At 43.5% G+C, this 14121-nt stretch overlaps 1 protein-coding gene across 1 annotated transcript in view; it reads left to right on the forward strand.

Annotated features, from left to right (window-relative positions):
* The first annotated feature begins 491 nt into the window (after positions 1–491).
* Positions 492–14121, forward strand: part of LOC126184365 (innexin shaking-B) — a 408434-nt gene continuing 394804 nt past the window's right edge. The window contains exon 1 of the mRNA XM_049926748.1: positions 492–1112. Within this exon, the coding sequence (XP_049782705.1) occupies positions 492–1112 (621 nt within the window). The remainder of the gene's footprint in view (positions 1113–14121) is intronic.

The raw sequence follows: 14121 nt of genomic DNA on the forward strand, positions 1-14121 counted from the left end.
TTATTGATAGCAAAATCGATTTTCAGTCACATAGTGATCATCTTCAGTGCTGTGGTGTACAAATTAAACTCATAGGCACAGGTATCACGTTATTATCAGTAACGACAACTGAGAAACGATCACAGTTTTGGTTACTGATAATAACTTGACACCAGTGTCTATGAGTTTAACTTGTACACCACAGCGCTGAAGATGATCACTATGTGATTGAAAATCGATTTTGCTAACAATAAACCATCACTATTACGGCCAACGCTGACTTTCCTTTTAATTTAACATATATGGTCGTTGTGCACACAGCACTCCATGGAGTCGCCAATCAATACTAATTTTTTGTCCGGTGTGTATAGTAATTGGCTGAAAACGGATGTTGATATAGATGGAGAGCAGCTACGGCAGTTAAGGCTGGAGTCAGTACTTGAAACACGAGAGGCGACGCTGTAGTGCAGCTAAGAGGTGTGGAGGCGGGAGCGCGGGTTGCGGGGTTGCGCATGAGCCGGCGGCGGCGGCGGCGGCGGCGGCGGCGGCAGCCGGGTGAAGACGCGTGCCGCGCCGGCGGTGGCAGACAAGTAGAGCCGTGTCGAGAACTGGCCGAAGCGGGCCGACGCGGCACGAAGTCAAATTTAGCATGGTGTGTGTACAGAGAGGGGGAGCGTGACAGTTGGCTGCTGGGATGTGCGGCGCGCAGGCGAGGCGGCGCGGGCGCGGGGCCTGCTCTCTCGACAGCGAGCCGCCTAGGCCCCGACGACAACATGCTCGACATCTTCCGCGGCCTCAAGAGCTTCGTCAAGATCAGCCACATCCACATCGACTCGCCCGTCTTCCGCCTGCACTACAGCATCACCGTCATGATCTTGGTCGCCTTCAGCCTCATCGTGACCACGCGCCAGTACGTCGGCAACCCCATCGACTGCATACACACCAAGGACATTCCCGAAGACGTACTCAACACCTTCTGCTGGATACACTCCACGTACACGATTAAGTCCGCTTTCCACAAGAAGGTCGGCGTCGACGTCCCTCACAAGGGCATTGACAACTCGAGAGGCAGCCAGGAAGACAGAAAGAGCTACATGTACTATCAGTGGGTGTGCTTTTGCCTCTTCTTCCAGGTCAGTATCCTCACGTTCGCATTTGTGATTCATTTTACAGCTACTGTCATGCAGTTTCCCTGTCATCTAACCATTCGAACTTTGACAAGCATCACTCATACTCTTTTTTTTCGCCAATAATTTCTGTAATATCACTGTTTTTTTAAATGTTGTTCTACACTAGTAGCTACTGATGAGAACTATATCATCTCAGATATAATCCTACAATTCCTCGCTTATAACACTGCTGTTTCAGTTATCGACATCATCGTTTCTTCCATATCCTTCAGTTACCTGTAGCGCAAAACCGGTGACTGAACTATATGTTTTGCATACGATTCTGTAGCAAGGAGCACGTAAGTTCCTGCTACTGTAACGATGCATTTCCGAGAGCGTCACAATGTGTGTGGCACACAACTTGGCAAAGCGAGCGGTGGAGGAAAAGTATGACGAGACTTTTTTTTTCTTTTCATTCCCTTATTTTGTGAAGATGTTAACGAGACTAGTACATACCGAAAGAGAGAGGATCGCCGTTAGTGTGTTGAGTTTCAGCAACGACCGTTGACAGGAATAGTGCCTGTGAGAGGCAGACACCGCGTGGCGCGTGGCGCGACCTGACAGCAGCACGTGCGCCGGGGGTCCAGCGTGTCCCAAAATCCTCTCTGCTGCCATCAGTTCACACTAACAGCGAGCCCTCAGGGATCTCATGTGGCTCGCTGTCAGCTTTTCGTCACACTTCCGCAACTCCCAGAACAATATTTCGCCTGACTGAGCACCTATTTCGACATCTTTCTTACGAGAGCTAACCCACTAAGAAGTGCGAGCCGCCACTACTTCGGATTCATTTATCACTGACGTTGGCAGTTCCCTTCTTTACTATCACCAGACGCGTATACTCTGTTACGGAAAATCATGGACAGCAATATATTGTTGCAATGCAGCATTATAATTGTTTTATTTATAATATACTCACAGACTGTGGTTACATTAAGCTGCTAATTTGTTGCTTATGCGCTGGACCCACATGCTACTGTTGTTCGTCGTATATTACCATGTTCATTCCGCTTTTCTCACCGCAAGATTTTGATCTGTGGTTAATTATTTTATACCTACATATGCATACCACAAGCCACTGCACTGTATGCTGTGGGGGTATATCAGTATAACTTCGTTTGGACTATCCACACACACGGGAAATGTCGGTACGCCACCTTCAAATTTCGAGCTAGTCTAATTTTACAGACCAACTTCTTGCCCAGAATGTACGTAGGGTGAAGCTGCACATTTATTGACTGATACAGGAACGTTCACTTCCATAATTATAGCAGTAACTTTCCGTGATGCATGATATCTTTCTTGTAGTGTCTCACGCCAGAGTTTGTTGAACATGTCAGTGATCCTGTCACGCTGTGAGAGCTTTCTAAGCGCCATCTCATGTATCTACTTTGGTGGAGTGTACTTTTCACCATAGTTAGCTATTTCTCACATCCATCCCTGAATGTGTCACACTACATTTGGATTCTCTTCAATGGCTCTATTTCACTTCTCTCTTCCTGTACAAATAGTTATTTATCTATTCCATCTTAAACTCGTGCAAATGGATACACTCATATACTTGTGGTTCTGACTTAATGTAATTACTCTTCGGCGATTGTGTAACGAAACATTTTCTTGCTTATGTACGCTCCTTACATGATTTTTTTGCCAAGGATAAGATATAATGAAAAAGCGAAAATGACGCATAAACACAGATTTAGTGATGTGTCAACCCGGGAGCTGTTTCTAATCTGGACGTAGACAACAATGAACGTAATGTAAGTGTTGCAGCACAGTACTAGTAACGATGCTTTGATGAAACAATTCGTATGCGTCTGGTGATGGCGAGGAAAACGATATAGATACCTGCAGACAGTTTTTCTAAATCTAATCGATGCATGAAGAAATTGTGAAAGGTAGCTAGAAAGTGAAGATTCAGTCGCACAATTTAATAACAAAACTAGAGGTACAGTATGCTGGAGTGGAGGTATATAAAATAATTAACAACTTAAAGTAACTGCAAAGAATGGAAGCAAATAAATCATACACACTTACTTAGAGATTTTTTGGTGGAATTGCGGTCAATGCTCTGTAGCGTCCAGTCTTATTTCCAATAGCTGAAATTTCTGTCAGCCTGCATACTGGACATTTTCAGGTTAGGTGCAGAGGTCATGAACTAAAACACATATCTGGAGAGTAATCATTTTCGTGGCAGAGGAAAAACGCTGGGAACAAATGTGTAAAATTCTGTGTTCCATTCTCCTACTCCGTTTTGATGAGATACTGAAAGTAATTTGCTACGATTTTGATAATTACTATGTTTGCTACCAATTAAACAATGGTTTAACATTGTCCAATCAGACTGCTGACGCTGTAATGGAACGGTATACAAATCACCAAAAGGAGTAACATTAAATTTGTAACGTGGCTTGTGGAAACTGTATGTTTCGTGCTGTATATGTAGCAAGTACCAAAATAACGGTACTTAGTATCTCCATATGCGTCGGAGGATGGAACGCAGTACCTTAAATGTTACTTCCACAGCACGCAAACGATTCATTTATTGACATGGGTCCCTATTGAAACCATGGCCTAGACAGCATCCTCTGCAAAGCGCGGGAGTTTTCAAAGGAAATTCAGGAACATCTTACATAGATTAAATGTGTGTAGCGGACCCAGACCCGAAACCTGAAACTAACATTCTGCGAGCAATGCGCTTACCGACTGAGCTGTCCAGGCACAGTTATGTCTGCCAAAAAATTTCACAACAGCGCATATCACACTACAGAGCGAAAGATTCATTTGACCTCTGCATAGATTTCGTCTCTTGCTATACGAGGTGCATTCAAGTTCTAAGGCCTCCGATTTTTTTTATAATTAACTACTCACCCGAAATCGATGAAACTGGCGTTACTTCTCGACGTAATCGCCCTGCAGACGTACACATTTTTCACAACGCTGACGCCATGATTCCATGGCAGCGGCGAAGGCTTCTTTAGGAGTCTGTATTGACCACTGGAAAATCGCTGAGGCAATAGCAGCACGGCTGGTGAATGTGCGGTCATGGAGAGTGTCTTTCATTGTTGGAAAAAGCCAAAAGTCACTAGGAGCCAGATCAGGTGAGTAGGGAGCATGAGAAATCACTTCAATGTTATCACGAAGAAACTGTTGCGTAACATTAGCTCGATGTGCGGGTGCGTTGTCTCGGTGAAACAGCACACGCGCAGCCCTTCCCGGACGTTTTTGTTGCAGTGCAGGAAGGAATTTGTTCTTCAAAACATTTTCGAAGGATGCACCTGTTACCGTAGTGCCCTTTGGAACGCAATGGGTAAGGATTACGCCCTCGCTGTCCCAGAACATGGACACCATCATTTTTTCAGCACTGGTGGTTACCTGAAATTTTTTTGGTGGCGGTGAATCTATGTGCTTCCATTGAGCTGACTGGCGCTTTGTTTCTGGATTGAAAAATGACATCCACGTCTCATCCATTGTCACAACCGACGAAAAGAAAGTCCCATTCATGCTGTCGTTGCGCATCAACATTACTCGGCAACATGCCACACGGGCAGCCATGTGGTCGTTCGTCAGCATTCGTGGCACCCACCTGGATGACACTTTTCGCATTTTCATGTCGTCATGCAGGACTGTGTGCACAGAACCCACAGAAATGCCAACTCTGGAGGCGATCTGTTCAACAGTCATTCGGCGATCCCCCAGAACAATTCTCTCCACTTTCTCGATCATGTCGTCAGACCGGCTTGTGCGAGCCCAAGGTTGTTTCGGTTTGTTGTCACACGATGTTCTGCCTTAATTAAACTGTCGCACCCACAAACGCACTTTCGACACATCCATAACTCCGTCACCACATGTCTCCTTCAACTGTCAATGAATTTCAATTGGTTTCATACCACGCAAATTCAGAAAGCGAATGATTGCACGCTGTTCAAGTAAGGAAAACGTCGCCATTTTAAGTATTTATAACAGTTCTCATTCTCGCCGCTGGCGGTAAAATTCCATCTGCCATACGGTGCTGCCATCTCTGGGACGTATTGACAATGAACGCGGCCTCATTTTAAAACAATGCACATGTTTCTATCTCTTTCCAGTCCGGAGAAAAAAAATCGGAGGCCTTAGAACTTGAATGCACCTCGTATAAAGGGCCATCAAAAAGTTTTCATTCGAAGGGCGTTGAGTCCAGAATCGATATGCCAATGAGGCAAAACGGCATTATCATATATCCCACCGGCGCACCAGGTTGAAGATGCCCGTGTACCAAACACCGTGTCCTGCTGCGTGAAGAAGTCCGTAACTGCCTGCGACACATCCTCGTCCAGCTGGAGCCTTCGACCCTTCAAAGCCGTTTTTAAGGGGACCGAAGGAGTGGTAATCGCACGGAGAGAGATCAGGACTATAGGGTGGGTGCTCGAGTGTCTCCCACTGGATGAGACTGGTATTCCAGATCGACCGCCATCATGTATCGAATCGCAACCGGCACAGAAATTGATGCACCGTTCCACAACGGTGGTTTTCAACAGACAAGTTCGCCAACACATTCTTCATTCTCCAGTGGATGTCTACCGTTGTGTGTAAAGAATGACAGTATGTTTGGACGCATTTTGTAATACCGCCACCATAGTTCACGTTTCCGCATTTGCCGCACGCACGTCAGAAAGGCATGAGTACCACACTAATCCCTTGCCTACATATCGATGCTTATATAAACGCATAGGAGTCGCGCTAACGCTGCAGCAACATCCTAAAAAGGAAACCATTTGATCGCTTCTTATATAAGTTGACTTCATCCTCACAGTTTCTTACACTGCCTGATTAAAAATATCCAGACACATATTAGTGTATATTAATAAGGAGCGTGTCCATGTTTAGAATTTATGGCGGCTTAAACTTTGCTGGAGATACTTTCATTGAGGTGTTTCAATTTCTGGAAGAACGGCAGCCCGTTCTTCCTCAACAGCCGAAGACAAAGAAGGTACTGATCCTGCACGCTACATCTACATCTGCATCTACGTGATTACTCTGCTATTCACAATAAAGTGCAGAGGGTTCAGTGAACCAACTTCAAGCTGTCTCTCTACCGTTCCACTCCCGAACGGCACGCGGGTAAAACGAGCACTTAAATTTTTCTGTGCGAGCCCTGATTTCTCTTATTTTATCGTGATGATCATTTCTCCCTATGTAGGTGGGTGCCAACAGAATGTTTTCGCAATCGGAGGAGAAAACTGGTGATTGAAATTTCATGAGAAGATTCCATCGCAACGAAAAACGCCTTTGTTTTAATGATTGCCACTCCAATTCACGTATCATATCTGTGACACTATCTCTCCTATTTCGTGATAATACAAAACGAGCTGCCCTTCTTTGTACCTTTTCGATGTCATCCGTCAGTCCCACCTGATGCGGATCCCACACCGCACAGCAGTACTCCAGAATAGGGCGAACAAGCGTAGTGTAAGCAGTCTCTTTAGTAGACCCGTTGCACCTTCTAAGTGTTCTGCCAATGAATCGCAGTCTTTGCTTTGTTCTACCCACAGCATTATCTATGTGATCGATCCAATTTAGGCTATTTGTAATCCCTAAATATTTAGTTGAATTTACAGCCTTCAGATTTGTGTGACTTATCGCGTGATCGAAATTTAGCTGATTTATTTTAGTACTCATGTGAATAACTTCACACTTTTCTTTATTCAGGGTCAATTGCCACTTATCGCACCATGCAGATATCTTATCTAAATCATTTTCCAAGTCGTTTTGATCATCTGATGACTTTACAAGACTTTACAAGAAAGTATCATCTGTAAACAATCTAAGACGGCTACTTAGATTGTCTCCTATGTCGTTAATATAGATCGGGAACAATAGAGGGCCTATAACACTTCCCTGGGGAACGCCGGATATTACTTCTGTTTTACTCGATGACTTTCCGTATGTTACTACGAACTGTGACCTTTCTGACAGGAAATCACGAATCCAGTCGCAAAAATAAGGCCTTACTCCGTGGGCAAGCGGTTTGGTTTGAAGACGCTTGTGAGGAACGGTGTCGAAAGCCTTCTGGAAATCTAAAAATAAGGAATCAATTTGGTATCCCCTGTCGATAGCACTCATTACTTCATGAGTATAAAGAGCTAGTTGTATTTCACAAGAACGATATTTTCTGAAACCGTGCTATGTGTCAATAAGTCGTTTTCTTCGAGGTACTTCATAATGTTCGAATACAGTATAGGTTCCCAAACCCTACTGCAAATCGACGTTAGTGATATAGGCATGCAATTCAGCGGATTACTCCTACCTTCCTTTTTGGGTATTGGTGTGACTTGAGCAATTTTCCCGTCTTTATCTAAAGTGTCTGGAGAGAAGTCGACGTTGTAATACATCCAAAGGTGATACAATGGGTGGTGGTCGGAACTTTGGAGAGGCCATCCCATTTCAGGAATGTTATTGTTCATAAACCATTGCCCCACAGATGTTGCTTTATGACAGGGTTCTTTGTCATGCCGACACAATCATCCCCTCTGAACTGCTCCTCCACTGGACGCAGTACACGATACTGTAAAATATGTTCATATCCTTCCGAATTTTCTCGGGCGTAACACGGAGACCACAAAAAACGTTCCCATACCGTAACACCACCTCCTCCGTATTTCACTCCTAACCTACATAGGATGGCAGGTAATGTTTTCCAGGCATTCGCCAAACCCAAATTCTTACATCGTATTGCCCTAGCGTATAGTGTGATTCATTACTCCAAATCACACGTTTACAATCAACCACTGTCCAGTAGCGTTGCTCTTTACACCAACTCAAATGTCACTCAACTTTGAATACAGAAATGTGAGGCTTACGAGGAGTCACTCGACTATCGTATCCGATTCTTTTCAGATTCCTACGCATGGTCATTGTGCTGGCTGGACTGCTGATAGCACTGAGGAAGTCACCAGCGATTCCATCCGTTGATTTCATGCGATTTTTGCAACCACCCTCCGCAATGCTCAACTGCCAGTCAGTCCATGAGGTCTGCCTGATCTTGGTTTAGCTCTGGCTGTTCCTTTTCATTTACACTTCAAATTCACACCACCAACAGTCAACGTTGGCAGCATTAAAAGGCTTGAAATGTTCCTAATGGATTTGTTACTAATGTGACAATCAACAACTAATCCACGTTCGAAGTCACTGGGCTGTCCGACAGCCCATTCTGCTACTACTGCTTCGCTCCTGACAACGCAATACTCCCCGCCGCTTTTCATTCTGGCGGGTCCGCATTACCAAATTATAATAAATATGAACTAACAGATTTATTATGCTGTACACTATTTTTAAGGACCAGATGGACATTGATTGCGTTTAGGTTTTGCGAAAAGGAAGTGGAACTTGCATTTAATGAAATAAACAATTTTTCCCATTGAAGAACAACTGAAAAGCATAATAGTTCATGTTTCCACTGAGTAAATACAGACTGTTTCTGGGACTGTGAAGTTGTGCTCTTATAAAGGCAGATTACCGTTTAACATCATTACAGACAAAAAAAACACAAGTGGGACTGAGTGGGGAAGGATGGGGAAGGAAATCAGCTCTGTGCTTTTCAGCAGTACCATCTCGGAATCTGCCTCAAGTGAATTAGGGAAACCTAAATCTGTATGGCAGGATGGGACTCGAACCGCCTTCCTCCAGAATGTGAATACATATTCTTAACCTTTGTATCTCCTTGCCCTGTTGTGCTGTTATGCCAGTTTCAGTAAGCAAAATCTGACTATAGAAAACCAATGTTAATCAAAGAACTGCTAAGATCTGGAAAGGAAGAACACAACAAAGCCTTTTTGTGTTCACATCTCACTATCTTACAGGCTGAATGATATAAAATTCTATTACTGCAATGACAGTGACTTTTCTGAAACTGTTTGACATGCCATCATATTGATGCTTAATGATGTGCGATTCTACAAGTTTTCTTTAGAATCACAGTTTTGTTGCTATATTTCGTCGCCGAGGGCACGCAAGAGAATTCGGGCTTCATTTTCTGAAAACAAGTGAGTGGAATAAAAAGAGACGAATTTATCGAAATGATATAAGTGAAATACGTTCAGAAATGCGGACACCTGCAAAGTAATAAGTAAGTGGTGACAAGTAAAAGTTTGTGTCAGATCAAAACTCGAATCCAGATCTCTGGCTATTATCAAGCCAATATTATGAACCTTTAATGACTGACTGAAATGTTCAGTACCGCCAATGTTTTAACAAGAAACATGCAGGCCCCAATGTCTTTGTTCGATTTTATCAGCACTCTCGAGAAACTAGAAATAGCCTTAAGTATTTTGGCTTTCGAAGGCTATATAAGAGGACACCACCTTAAAAGGATGTCGTTATATAGGGTTAACGTAATGCATTTTCGATCAGTACCCTACTGTGGCATATGCTGTTTGCGCGTATCACGTACTAGTTTGGAAGCTGTTGCAAAAATACAGCCCACATGAATACCACTTTTAGAAACTATATGCAACTCTTATCAAATTTGTACAGAGGTTTTATCAGCATTGAAGTGTTAATAATACTGCCTTCGAAACACACGTGTTAATGTTGCCCTAATGACCTCGTTGTCGACGGGTTGATACTTCCTAATCTGCCGTTCTTCCTTCCTCCGTACGTGCTATTCACAGGTGAGTCATACTTAATTCTGGCCGGTTATTTTAACAGTTCATATCAGATCCATTTCACGTGTAGTTAGTGGTAAAGTTAGTTATCTTGAGAATGTAATCACTAAGTGCAAGAAAGATATTTATACATAATTCTGACCACCGTGTCGTGTGTTCGTTTCTTTGGGTTAAATTCAAAAAATCTTGGTGGATGGGCACATTAAGGCTGGGAGAAGCTTCACACTTATAGGAACAAAAATAAAGGAAACTTAGAGATTAACGTCCCGTGACTGTGGAGGTTTGTAGAGATGAAACGTTGGCTCAGTTGAAAAAGTTTAGAGAGGAAAAGCTGGATTTTGCAACTCTGTTGATCACTCGTTTCATTAATTTAAAAATGTGAAGCTCAGCTGTGTAATCGACCGTTAAGTCCTTCCGTAGTGTTCAGTTATAAAGTCAACAGTTAACACAGTGGTGGCGTGCACAAGCAGAAAGCAGCGAATCATTGAGATACTTAAGATTCCTGATAAGGCAAACAAAACTGACCGTCCCATCTTCCAGTCTGCGGTCTGTCCAGCGCATGTCTTTGCTTGCGTCTCCTGTGATTACTGTCTAAGTCTGCATTGTTGACATCAGTCGTGAAGAAATGAACCGTCAAACATACGCTTGCATTCAATTGTGGAAACCACGCAAAACTACATTCGGACGGCCAGACAGGTATTTGAATTTGGGTTCTCCCAAGAGCAGTGTCAGGTCTTTTCACTGGACTTCGTGTTATACATTCATCTTATTTTCACAGCTATTCGTACAACACTAACAAAATACTCCACATGATACTATTATCGTTAGTATATAGTTTCCTATTTAATATACCATACAGGATTATTTCTTTGTAAGTGAGCAATGAATGTTACTCAGTTTCAATTTTGCGAATAATCGTGACATATTGATTATATAATAGGCTTAAATGAATTAAGTCCATCGTGTTTGAAAATTACGTGCGCTGAACATTCCTGCAGGACGGGGTTAATTTCAAATTGGTGCATTGAACTGACCATCGAATTTGCGTATCGGACAGGGTTAATTTCAAACTGTTGCAACTAATTACAGGTACTCTGCTGTTATCATCCGTAGTTATTTACAACACTTTCAGTCTTTGAACTACGTGCAGGTGAGTTTACGATTAAGATATTTCCTTCGATACTCTAGCATCTGATATGATGATCAGTTCATGATTGATAAAATGGAAACCGATGAAAGGCTGAGTCTGTTCCATTAAATCGAACTACATCTATAGCTATACACCAAAAGCCACATTTTGGTGTACGGCGGAGGGTACTTTGTGTACCTCTGTCACTTCCCACCTCTGGTGTTCCAGTCACGAATGGCATGTGGGAAGAACGATTGTCGGTGAGACTCCACGTGGGATTTTCGCGGGATATACGTAGGCTGAAGCGATACATTGGCTAACTATTGTAGGAACGTATACGTTCAGCATTTTAAGAGTAAATACTCTGAGCATAAAAACGCCTCTCTTTTAGACTGCGCCGCTGGAGTTGCGTGAGCATCCCTGTGACACTTTCGCGCTTCTTAAATTAAGCTGTGACGAATGTATTGCTTTATATTTCCTCTATTTTATTTAACAGTTCAACCTGGTACGCGTCCCAGACTGACGAACAGCACTCAAGTATCGGTCGAACGAAGGTTTTGTAAGTTACTTCCTTCGCGGGAGGTCTACACTTCCTGATGATTCTTCCAATGAATGTCAGTGTGGCTTCTGCCCTACCTTTGACTAGTTTGATGTCGTTGTTCCACTTTAAATCGCTCCTTGCGGGTGTTCCATGATATTTAAATGAGTCTGACTGCTAACAATGACTGTTCCACAATCGTGTATTCGTACAATTATGGGTCTTTCCGCCTATTTACGCGCAATACGTTACATGTGTTCACGCCGATCCCTTTACCAAACGTCGATCGTCTGCAGGTTCTCCTGAATTTCGCTACAATTTTCTGGCGTTGTGACTTCTCTCTATAGAACAGCATCATCCTCCAGAAGTCTCATTTAACTTCTGACGTTATCCACTAGGTCATTTGTACACACTATGAAAAGTTATGTTCCTCTAACACTCCCTTTTGTTACCCCCGAAATTACCTTCACCTCTGAAGATTTCGCTCAGTTGAAAATGACTTGCTGTGTTATGTCCGCCAGGAGCTGTCCCACCAAGTCGCAAAGGAAATGAAGTCCCATGCTACTTGACAGAGCGTAAGGGAACGACGCGGGTGACTCGCACCGCTGTACTAGGCAAGGTCCTACTGGAGATGGTTTACAGTTGCTTTCCTCCGACCGTAATGGGGGATAAATGATGATGATGAAGACGACACAACAACACCCAGTCATGTCGAGGCTGGTGGAAATCCCTGAACCCGCCGGGAATCGAACCTGGGACCCGTTGCTCGGGAAGCGAGAACGCTACCGCGAGACCACGAGCTGCGGACAAGTGGCAATACTGTTCTGATATTATTGTGTTCATTAGGCAACAGACGGAACTGCGTCAAACGTCTTTCGAAAGTCAAGGAATACGGCACAAGTGGTCGCCGGCGTTTACTGCCTTCTCGGTCTCGTGGAATCCTACAGAGGAGATTTTCGGTCTCCAAAATTGCCATAATATGCGAGTATGAAACGTGTTCTAAAATTATACCACAAACTGACGTCAGCGATCTAGGCCTATAGTTTTTTGCGTGTTTTATACCACCCTTCCAGAAAACTGGAAAAATCTGCGCATTTTGTCAGTCATTAGATTTTTTGTTGCCTCCAGTGATCTATGTACACCACTCCTGAAAGAAGAGCAAGTTCTTTTGCATTCTTTACGTAGAATTGTACATGTATCCTGTCAGGTCCAGTCATCTTCCTCTGCTGAGCGGTTTCAGATGATTTTGTATTCTGCCTTCTTTTACGTCGGTATATGGTATGTCATTTTGACGTTCGTGTGACAGTTTAGAAGAGTAATCTGAGTGCGAACTTCCTCAGTCCAGGCACAATGCGAGAATGAAATCCAACAAGCGGAAGTGCGTGATTGATAGTGGCTCTTGCAACGGACTGTACAAGACTAAATCACGACTACCTGCGTTAAGCCGTCGGCACACGGGACGAGGCAGCTAATGTTGACGTGCGCACAGACGAGATGTCCAACGTCGTGAAACTCGCGCCGTCGGGACACGGCACGAGCCGGTTAACGTGATTTTGAGCTCTTAGCGCTCTCCAGCGGAGTTGTCGACTCTTTATTTGGCTCGCAAACAATACAGTGTGTTCACGAAAATGGACGAGCGTAAAACCCCTACGTCGACTCTATTAAAACGCTTATTTCCTCCATTGTCCACATGCTAGTCGTGTTTTTTGGTCTGTGGTTTATATACACAGAAACTTCAGTATCCGTGAACATGTATTAAGACAAAAAGGAAAGATACATGTCCGCGTCAGTAAGGGAATCAGCTTCACCAAATCGAACAAACTCACTCCTGACAGATAACGCACTTATATTTACATAACATTCAGTATTACAGAAATTATTTCTGTTAATTTCGTAATGAAGTCCCACAGCCTTTTGGAAAACGCGAAAGTGAAGAACAAAAATTAAATACAATTGGACTCGTACCCTATACCGACCTAAACTCTACTCCGGAAGATGGTACCTTTACACACTACGGTAGGGTGCAGCTTTGTTATATCTTAGTATTCTATAGGGCTTAATCGCCGATATGTTGTTCATTTACATTTCATTACAACAAATCCTAACGAGAAGGACACGCTTTCCATAATTCTTTAATGTGCCGTCGCCTTAAAACGGCTTACTTTGATAATACGCGAGCTATGGCGCGATTATAACTAAATAAGAACATCCTTTAATCACCCGCATGACGTTTCCCGAAGTATTATTACAACAAATCGTACCGATACCGATTCTGTCTCGAGACATTCAATATGATGGCGCTTAGAAGCAGCATATACACTGAAGAGCCAAAGGTACTAGTACACCAGCCAAATATCTTGTAGGGCCTACGCGAGCAGGAAGAAGTGCCACAACACGATGTTGCATGGACTCTACTAATATCTGAAGTAATTCTGGAGGGAACTGACACCATGAATCCTGCAGGGCTGTCCATAAATCCGTAAGAGTACGAAGGAGTGGAGATCTGTTCTGAACAGCACTTTGAAAGGTATCCCAGATATGCTCAATAATTTTCATGTCAGGGGAGTTTGGTGGCCAGCGGAAGTGTTTAACCTCGGAAGAGTGATCCTGCAGCCACTCTGTAGCAAATCTGGACGTGTGGGGTGTCGCATTGTCCTGCTGGAATTG

This window comes from Schistocerca cancellata, chromosome 4 (assembly GCF_023864275.1).
Source record: "Schistocerca cancellata isolate TAMUIC-IGC-003103 chromosome 4, iqSchCanc2.1, whole genome shotgun sequence".
Classification (NCBI taxonomy): Eukaryota; Metazoa; Arthropoda; class Insecta; order Orthoptera; family Acrididae; genus Schistocerca; species Schistocerca cancellata.